This window comes from Trichomycterus rosablanca, chromosome 2 (genome assembly GCF_030014385.1).
Source record: "Trichomycterus rosablanca isolate fTriRos1 chromosome 2, fTriRos1.hap1, whole genome shotgun sequence".
Classification (NCBI taxonomy): domain Eukaryota; kingdom Metazoa; phylum Chordata; class Actinopteri; order Siluriformes; family Trichomycteridae; genus Trichomycterus; species Trichomycterus rosablanca.
In genome coordinates, this window is record NC_085989.1 from 31,050,756 (window position 1) to 31,061,064 (window position 10,309).

Consider the following 10,309-nt stretch of genomic DNA (forward strand, 5'->3'; position numbering starts at 1 on the left):
CATACACCAGTCAGCCATAACATTTAAACCTCCTTGTTTCTACACTCTCTGTCCATTTTATCAGCTCCACTTACCATATTGAAGCACTTTGTAGTTCTACAATTACTGACTGTAGTCCATCTATTTCTTTGCATGCTTTGTTAGCCCCCTTTCACCCTGTTCTTCAATGGTCAGGACTCTCCCAGGACCACTACAGAGCAGGTATTATTTGGGTGGTGGATCATTCTCAGCACTGCAGTGACACTGACATGGTGGTGGTGTGTTAGTGTGTGTTGTGCTGGTATGAGTGGATAAGACACAGCAGCGCTGCTGGAGTTTTTAAACACCTCACTGTCCCTGCTGGACTGAGAATAGTCCACCAACCAAAAATATATCCAGCCAACAGCACCCCGTGGGCAGCGTCCTGTGACCACTGATGAAGGTCTAGAAGATGACCAACTCAAACAGCAGCAATAGATGAGTGATCATCTCTAACTTTACATCTACAAGGTGGACCAACTAGGTAAGAGTGTCTAATAAAGTGGACAGTAAGTGGACACCGTTTTTAAAAACTCCAGCAGCACTGCTGTGCCTGATCTACTCATACCAGCACAACACCTAAATAATACCTGCTCTGTGGTGGTCCTGTGGGGGTCCTGACCATTGAAGAACAGGGTGAAAGCAGGCTAAAAAAGTATGTAGAGAAATAGATGGACTACAATTAGTCATTGTAGAACTACAAAGTGCTTATATATGGTAGGTGGAGCTGATAAAATGGACAGTGAGTGTAGAAACAAGGAGGTGGTTTTAATGCTATGGCTGATTGGTGTATGACATTGTCCACACCAAAACACACATTCATATATTAGTGCCCCTCCATCATGTGCTACTTTTCTTTTCCATTCATATTTTAATTAACCCTTGATTAAGCTCTGGGCTATAGTCTGAACTGAAGTGTGAAGTGTGGCATGGAAAAACACCAGCAATTGTAATAAACTCCAGAATCTTTATTGATGTTGTATCAATATTATCAAGTACTGGTGATGTACAATAAGATAAAAAATGACATTTTTAATCAAAAGAGTGCATTTACTTAACACCTATTGCACATAATAAATGCAATAGTTACATAAACAACCACAACAAAAATATCAGCAAAATGTATAATCTGTAACATAATACATTAAAAATATAGAGAAAAAATATTCTGCAAGCAATGACATTATGCTAACTAAAATACTCTTAACTTCTCAATACTGTGAAATAGGCCTGTTACTGGTATGCATTATTTAAATGTATGTTTTTTGGGGCATTCTTGCTGATTGCTTACAACAAACTATCATTCATGTACAAATGGGATCAACTGTTTTTATCGTGTCCATAACAAATAACAGTTGTAAAACCAAAGTACTAGGAATCTTCTGCTTTACCATTAAATCATGAAACATGAAACTGTTATCAGTTTAACCAAATTCCTGAAAGTGGAAACAAAATGAAAATTGAGAGAATGCAGTCACCACATCGGTGTACACATATACAGTAAAAAGCAAAATATAAAGTCAATAATTTCAATTACATTTGCACATTTACACATTTTAGAATTAACATGGAATTTGATTATTGAACATTATGTACTATATATAAATAATTTAAAAGGTAATTACAAAATTCTGAATGTACAATCGACAAACTGTGCCATGATGTGGCAAGGATCTGTTTTGATTAGTGACATCAAATTGTAAAAGCAGAAAACTGGTTGAATGGTTCTATGAATTCTATGAAGTTGCAGCATATACTTGTCTTACAGTCAAAACTTATTTTAGCTTACAGGTATATCAATGATTTATATCACAAATAAGCACCACCAATGTTTTATTTTTTTTCTTTGTTTCTCAGTATATATACAGTTAACTTTAAAAGTTTGCAATCAACTGTATATCATTTGACGAATGAATTTGTGTTCACATTTATAGATCAGGCTTGCAATTGGTCTGGAGACTACCCAGAAACACTGGGTGCAGGAATAAGTCCTGGACAGGGCCCAATCTGTTTTTTTTTCATTCTTTCACTATCACAACCAAAATGGGTAAATATTGTATGGGAAGATCAAATTAGTGAAAATATCAAATGGCACCAGTTGAAGCTTTGCATCTTGTTAAATTAGCCTTATGCTTTATTGTTTATTTAATTTTTAACCAATTTTTGGAACTTATGTTTCATTAATTAATTATTAAAGTAAATGTACCTTTTCCATTTACATTAATACAACATGGGGATGGAAACCCTTTTCACTTAGTGATTTCACTTAGTGATTATTATTTGAAGCTTAAAATAATTCCATAAAATATTTTGAATTTAGTGCATTTCCTAAATGTGTTTATCTTTATAAAATAGCACAATCATTTAATTTTATATATTAAATTTTATAATTAGTTTTGACTGTTAAACTTTTGAACTCGAGTGACTTCTTTTAAATCTCGAAACTTGACAAAATACTTTAATTTCTGACTTTTGGTAACCTAATTTCTAAAAAAGGGACACAATATTAAGCCAACAAAAATATATTTTACGTTAAACACTCATTTATTATTGAAAATATTGGGTGATCACAAAGGCACTTAAAATGCTGCTGCTGCCTCATTAATATATATTTTAACATGTCTATATACTGTATTTGAATGACTTTATTCCTGAACTTAAATGCAAAAAAGGGGCATTTTGAACCTGGCCTGGTCATGAGCAATAAAAATTGAGATCATGCGATTGCCTATGACTATGAAAGACTAGAGAAAGAGTGGAAATTTCCTTGGTTGAAGCTTTGAACATTTGCATAGTAACTAATGGACAAACTATATATTTAATTTACTAGAGAAAGTTTAGTAAAGTGTAATACATGGCTAAATATACATTACTGAATTTTAAAAGGTGATTTATGTTTAGATATATGATTAACAATCCCCAAAGTAAATTTGAGAAATTATGAAGTGCAGACTTTATAAATAGAATAACTGCCAATATCACATCAAGTACAGCTTTTAATGTCATAATATCAACAGTGCTTAAGTTAAAGTTTACATATGTTCTACAGCCCAGCATACTTACACTCTTTATTATTTTAGCTGTCCATTATTTGCTAAAATATTGTCATAAAATGTATGCTAGCAATACAGGGAGAGATAATACTCATGAACATTAGTATTATTACACATTAGCTCAGTTTGCATTCAAAGTAAACATTTTGAATTGTCAAGTAATAGTCCCTCTAAAGCATTCCACTTCAAAGATACTGTAATATTCTTCAAGGATCAGATTCCACAAAATTAGGAAGATTAACAACATGTTGTGCTGCACATTATATCAAAGACATTATGTGAATTAAGGCACATAGACATTTAAGATACCTGAAATAAAATGACCAGGGTAATAAAAAGAAAACAAAACCCAATGTTTTTGACAGGTAATAAAATATGGAAATATAATAATGTCAGATGGCAGTAAAATGAAGACAGTTTGTATTTTATTTATCTGTGACTGCAGGTGGGGAAACAGACCCCACAAGAGTCAAAAATTTAATGATAATGATAAATGTTGGCAATGTGCAGTCACATGGGTAAAGCTGTTATTAATACACTGCCTGGTTCTTATAAACAATATTTCAAATTACAGTAATAATACAATAACAGCAACAACCATAATATAATCGTTATAATAAAATTATATGACTAAGGATATCAAAACACAAAGTAAAACAATAATCAAATCAAACATTTCAAAGAGATAACACATAGATACAGCATAAAATTTGATCTACTACTTTATTGTGTCTTCTTTGTTGGTCAGTCTTTCCTGTTATTGCTGTTACAGGTGTTACTCATGTGACTGCAGACCACTAAATAGTAACTGATGTATTCAATGGCCTGTTATGTAGGGCACAGTAGGAACCCTGAGAAGGATGAATGAATATACTCGGTGGAGTAAAGCCCATTCGCTTGGTCAGATGGCATCTGCACCCAAACCTGGTCGTTCTTTTTTAGCTCCAGGACTGCACTACCCGATGCTTGGTCCATATAGCCCTTCTTGTATTCATCGTAGGTATATGTGGCAGGCACATTGTTTCTGTATAGTGCCACCCAAAGGCTGGTTCCCTTTACATGCACATGATAAGAAAAGTAGTAAACTCCAGGCACTGGGCTGGTAAAAATTCCAGTGGCGGGGTTGTAAGCATTCTGTCCATTGTAGAGAGTCTTGTCAAATTTAACAGGCATTCCAGATGGTGGGAAGGGTGTGGTGAGTATAGCGGTAAAAGCAGGAGCTAATAACTTTGATTTATCAACACCCATGCCAGGTACTGTTTGTCCTCCAATGTCAGGACCTGCCACGCTGGCATCCCCATTGTTGGAAAGGCCGGGTGGACCAGGAGGACCAGGTGGACCTTGAAGCCCTCTGGGACCACTAATTCCAGCTTGGCCTGGTTTTCCTGGTGGTCCCTGTGGACCAGATATTCCCTGATCTCCATTCTTTCCATTCCCTGGTGGTCCTGGTGGCCCTTGCTCTCCCTTTATCCCTGGAATGCCCTGAGGTCCCATATGACCTGTGGGGCCTGGTAATCCAGGAATTCCAGCTATGCCACGTGCCCCTGGAACCCCTGAAAGACCATTTCCCCCTTTGGGCCCTTGTGGCCCAGGCAGTCCAGTATTTCCAGGCAAACCTATATGACCACCATCACCTTTAGGACCTGGTTTTCCTGTGGCTCCATTTGGCCCAGGAAATCCTTTATCTCCTGGGAGGCCAGGCTTACCTGCAAACCCACTAGGACCCTGATCCCCTCTAATTCCTGGTAAGCCTGAAGGCCCCTGGGGACCCAAGTCTCCTTTCAGACCTGGCATGCCATGTTTTCCTGGAAGACCCATTGGACCCGGTAGACCCTGGGAGCCTGACTCCCCAGTTAACCCTTTATCACCAGGTGCACCTTCTATTCCAGGTTCTCCTTTAAAACCAGGAGCTCCTGGTAATCCAGAGAGACCTCTGTCTCCTTTCTGCCCTACAAGACCATGTTTACCATAGCCAGGAGCCCCAGGGAACCCAGCAGCACCCCTTGGACCTGATTCACCCTTTGGTCCATTTTGACCGGGTCTACCAGGAACACCATCCAACCCAGGTTTCCCCACCCCAATTGGCCCTGGTGGTCCTTGTCCTCCAGTAGACCCACGTTCACCTGGAGGACCCTGATTCCCTGGAAGCCCTTGGTCTCCCTTAAGTCCAGAAGGCCCAGGTTGACCACTGAACCCAGGCTTTCCTACACTTGGTATGCCAGGAGTTCCAGGAGGTCCTTGAAGGCCATTGGGTCCCCTGAGGCCTGGTGGACCTGGTTTACCATTGCCATTTTCACCCCTGATTCCTTTTTCACCAGGGATACCCTGACTGCCCTTAGGTCCTGGATCACCCCTGGTTCCTGGTGGGCCTCGAACTCCAGGAAGGCCTGGTTTTCCATTTGATGAGAGACCTGCAGGACCAGGTAACCCCGGTTGCCCAGGTAACCCCCTTAGTCCAGGCTCACCTTGAAGTCCCTTATCGCCATCTATTCCTGATGGGCCTTTCGGCCCAATTTTTCCTGGCAGACCTGGCAGTCCTGGCTTTCCAATTCCTGGTAATCCTGCTGGCCCTTGTGGTCCTGGCTGACCATTAAGACCTTGTTTTCCAATTCCTGGTTTTCCTGGTAATCCTGGGGGCCCAGGTGAACCTCTGGGTCCTGGCTTCCCCTGTGGACCAGGCTCCCCTTTCACATCCATTGCAGGTGGATACTCTGTAATAAAAAAAGATTTTTTTGCAAAGACCGATTAGCGCTTCCATATAATAGATGTATTTTTTAAAAGCATGTTAACTAAAATATGTCTGAGAACAATTAAGTTATACTTTGTCAAAGGTGTTTCTGAAAGTGTCTAAGCAATGTTTTATTATTAATGGACATGCATAACTGACCATAATTCATAACTAAATTGTTTATCAAATTGGTTAAAGTGCTGGTGGTGAACACTATCCTGGTCAGTGTCACATTTGGTCTTAAACATGTATATTAATCGCAGTTCCAAATGGACAATAATTCCACAGAAATGTATGGTTTATCTTGTTTAACAGGTCATAATCAGTACATGATAAGCCTTTCCTAATTAAATGATAATGTTATAGAATGCTAAACTCCAGTAGTAGAGTCTGACTTAGTTGTTCTGTTGTTTTAAACTGTTGGCAAAAGTAAAAGTAAAAACCTAAAATCAGTAATTCATTTTTAAAGGGCACATACTCTGTTTCTATTTAGCCACACTGTTATGGCACATACAGAATGAGGCCTGGCACCGTCTTGCTGAAATAAGCATGGACTTCCTGTGGAAAAAACGTTGCCTTAAGGCAGCATGTGTCTCTCTAAAATCCCAGTATACGCCTCCACGCTCACACATATGCAAGTTACCCATACCATGGGCGTTGATGCATGCCCATACCATGACAAATGTTGGCTTCTGCACCTGTCACTGATAATTCAACGTCTGTTTTTCCTCGAAAACAAGCTGAACTGTGGACTCATCTAACCATAGCACACGTTTCAACTGTGTTTTGGACCATCTGAGATGAGCTTGGGCCTAGAGAACTTGGAGGTGTTTTACATAGAATTAATATATGGCATCTCAGCTCTGCTACAGTCAGGTCAGGATGCCTACCTGGACAATAACTGACAGACTGTGTTAAGTAGAAATGGTTTTATGAAGTAATTCTGAGCCATATATTTATCTATATTTATTACAGTAGCATGATGGTTTCTTATACAGTGCTGTATGGGAGCTGAAAGGTCACTCTCATTTAACAGTGGTTTCTGGCTTTGCCCTCCAAAGTCCCTAAATCTTTTATCAGTATTACATTAGATGAACAGTAGATGGTAAATGTATTTTTGTTGTTGTTGCAAACTTACATTGATAAATGTTCTTTTTGAACTGATTAGCAATTCTCTCTTAAATATTGGCCTAATATGGTGAGTCATGACACGTCTATGTCTATTTTAGCAGGACAACCCCAGTTCTCATTCTGCACGAGTTACAACAACATGGCTCCATAGACAGACTGTGTGCTTGACTGGCTGTCTGCAGTCCAGATCTGTCTCCTATTGAAAATGTATGGCATATCATGGTGAGGAGGGTACAGACTGCTGAGCAGCCCAAGTCTTGTGTACAGCAAGAATGAAAAGAAATCAACTTGACAAACTGCAACAATTAGTATCTTCAATTGCCAAACGATAAAAGTATAATTTTTATTTATTTATTTATTTTGATTTTATATTTTTCCCCCTCTTTCCCCCCCCCAATTTGTGTCCAATTACCCTGAATGCGTCCTCTATACTGATTCGACCCTTCACCGCTGACTGAGGACGCCTCTCAACTGACATGCGCCCCCTCCGGTACGCACAGTCAGTACAGACTGCATTTTTCACCTGCACGAGTCGAGTTCATATACTTGACAGGCACTGTGTACAGAGGGCCACACCCCCATCAGCATTATTCCTCAGCCCTGTGCAGGCACCATCAGTCAGCCAGTAGGGGCCGCAGTCGCACCAGTTATGAGGACCTATGATCTGACTTTCTTACCCCTAACTCTAAACAACAGCCAATCGTTGTTCATACTACCGCCCAGCCTAGTCGGAGAGGCAGAGCTGAGGTTCGATACGATGTATTCGAAACCCCAACTCTAGTGAGCAAGCGTACTTTACCGCTGCGCCACCTGAGCGGCCGATAAAAGTATAATTAAAAGAAAAGGTGATGTGACCCAGTGGTAAATATGCATCTGTCCCATCTTTTTTAGCATGTTGCAGGTATCAATGTAACTTGTTATTTTTTAACAAATAGAATGTTGTCATTGAAAGAACTGAAAATCTTATCTTATCTTTAAATAAAGGTTCAAGTGAACAAATGAGAGATTTCATTTTTATTGGTTTTGTTTAGAAAGTGTCCCAAGTTTTCTGTAAATGAAGTTTGTAGATGTAGAGAGCCTCGTTCCTCGTTAATGATTTACTGGTATCCTGCAGTTGTTTTTATATCCACTAGATGGTAGTAGATGCACTAGAATACTGCACTTGGCATCCAATCATTAATAAAAGCTCAAATCAGGATGTTCTGAGTAGTGTGAAATGGCCATTCAGCGCTACAGTTATGTTATATATTTTTTTTAAGTCAGTCATATTACAATTAAAAGATGGTGCAATAGTTTTTGTTCCTGGTACAATAGAGTGATAATAATAGTTTCATACTTTGTTGGACCTCTTGCCTCTTTGCTCTTTTTTAATGGCATGTCTCTTTTGTAATGGTAAAATTGCCTACTATTACACAGAATTTATCTTAAGTTAAACAGCTTTCTGTTTCTCTACATACTTTTTTTTTTAGCCTGCATTCACCCTGTTCTTCAATGGTCAGGACCCCCACAGGACCACCACAGAGTAGGTATTATTTAGGTGGTGGATGATTCTCAGCACTGCAGTGACAATGACATGGTGGTGGTGTGTTAGTGTGTGTTGTGCTGGTATGAGTGGATCAGACACAGCAGCGCCGCTTGAGTTTTTAAATACTGTGTCCACTCACTGTCCACTCTATTAGATACTCCTACCTAGTTGGTTCACCTTGTGGATGTAAAGTCAGAGACAGTTGCTCATCTATTGCTGCTGTTTGAGTTGGTCATCTTCTAGACCTTCATCAGTGGTCAAAAGACGCTTCCCACGGGGCGCTGTTGGCTGGATATTTTTGGTTGGTGGACTATTCTCAGTCCAGCAGTGACAGTTAGGTGTTTAAAAATACCATCAGCGCTGCTGTGTCTGATCCACTCATACCAGCATAACACACACTAACACACCACCACCATGTCAGTGTCACTGCAGTGCTGAGAATGACCCACCACCCAAATAATACCTACTCTGTAGTGGTCCTGTGGGGGTCCTGACCATCGAAGAAGAGCATAAAAGGGGGCTAAAAAGTATGTAGAGAAACAGATGGACTACAGTCAGTAATTGTAGAACTACAAAGTGCTTCTATATGGTAAGTGAAGCAGATAACATGGACAGGTGACTAATGTGGTACCCTGTAAACTTTTTGTTGAAAAGACTAGACATCTATACTTAGATCTACTGCCAGCAGGTAAATCAATCAGAATCCATATAAAACCAAGTCAGTTAAGAGCTCAGGACAGTAAAGATTGTGATCTGTTATTTCTTTCTCTCTCTACTTGTGAAACAGACACCACACAGGTTCAGTAGATAAAAATGTGGTTTTCTGATCCTGATGTCTGTCTTGATTTTGTCGTCTAGACTGTATGACCAATATTATGTTAACACTCTTTCTCAAATTTGCCAGCTTGTACTTTTTCAGTTAAATGAAGAGTTTTAAAAATTCTTATTTGTACTGAATTTTACAAAATGTTCTAACTGTTCTTGAAATGGGCTTTGTAAATATATAATACATTTCATCTTCGGACAAATAAAGAACTGGCTTTTACTAAAAACACAAATAATGATGCAGGTCGATCTGTAGGTTCAACTTGCTTAAGTAAATGCTTTGGTGAATTTCTTTGTTAATTACGTGCAATACTTACCAAGATACTGACCCTTCCCTTCTCTGAAGGGGGGTCCAACAGGTCCTTTCATCATAGGCTGCATGTACTTCATATGGGGTACAGGGGCATAACCCCCACCCATAGCATCACCCCCCAGCATCAGCAGCAGCACACATGCAGGTATCAGTGGCATGGTGATAACCTTGTAGGCTCAAAGCTTCCAAACTGGGAAGAGGAGACAGAATAAAAAAAGTGATGTCAGTGATCCAGTGCTTTTCATTCCACAATAAGAAACATCTTGCTCTTTTTAACTCCTTTTAAGGCAAGCTTTGCACAGGAGATGTAGAGAAAATTGAATTAACACATTGTCGTCAGTGAGAACCAGGTGTGCTGAAGAGCTTCTGTAAGCTAAAGCAAGCAAATCAGTGCAGACTATCTGAGAATTGTAATGCTTGAGGTGTTTGCCATTTACAACAAACCACATTCATGGGACTTATTACTTCCAGAGATTTTTCTATCTAAAAGTTAAAAATTCCATTTAAAACGCTTAATCTGTTATATTTATTTTGGCATTCTTTACACGCTTAGTTAGGTCCAAACCAAGGAAGCACAAGCGCCAGTAGCAGGGGTGATGCTGAGTAACATTGCCACACATAAACAAATCATTCCAGAAGAGTTGATAGCTACCTTATGTATGACTGAGCATTGTGTAGGGAATGTGGCATAAAATAGAAATACAGGGCTTCCTTCT

The 10,309-nt window shown here is 39.4% G+C and overlaps 1 protein-coding gene across 1 annotated transcript; it reads right to left on the reverse strand.

Moving 5' to 3' along the window:
• Positions 1-3,809: 3,809 nt before the first annotated feature.
• col8a2 (collagen, type VIII, alpha 2) lies at positions 3,810-9,754 on the reverse strand. Its single transcript, XM_062990710.1, has 2 exons — positions 9,598-9,754; positions 3,810-5,782 (listed from the first exon to the last, which is right to left on the reverse strand). The coding sequence occupies exons 1-2, from the start codon at positions 9,749-9,751 to the stop codon at positions 3,900-3,902; spliced, it is 2,037 nt and encodes a 678-aa protein (XP_062846780.1). The 5' UTR covers positions 9,752-9,754; the 3' UTR covers positions 3,810-3,899.
• Positions 9,755-10,309: the final 555 nt, after the last annotated feature.

What these genes read in the sequence shown, in the direction of transcription:
- col8a2 (XM_062990710.1), bottom strand. Translation starts at nt 9,751, where the DNA reads ATGCCACTGATACCTGCATGTGTGCTGCTGCTGATGCTGGGGGGTGAT. An exon ending in AGGGAAGGGTCAGTATCTTG is followed by an intron (nt 5,783 to 9,597) that starts GTAAGTATTGCA and finishes TTTTTATTACAG; the next exon opens with AGTATCCACCTGCAATGGAT.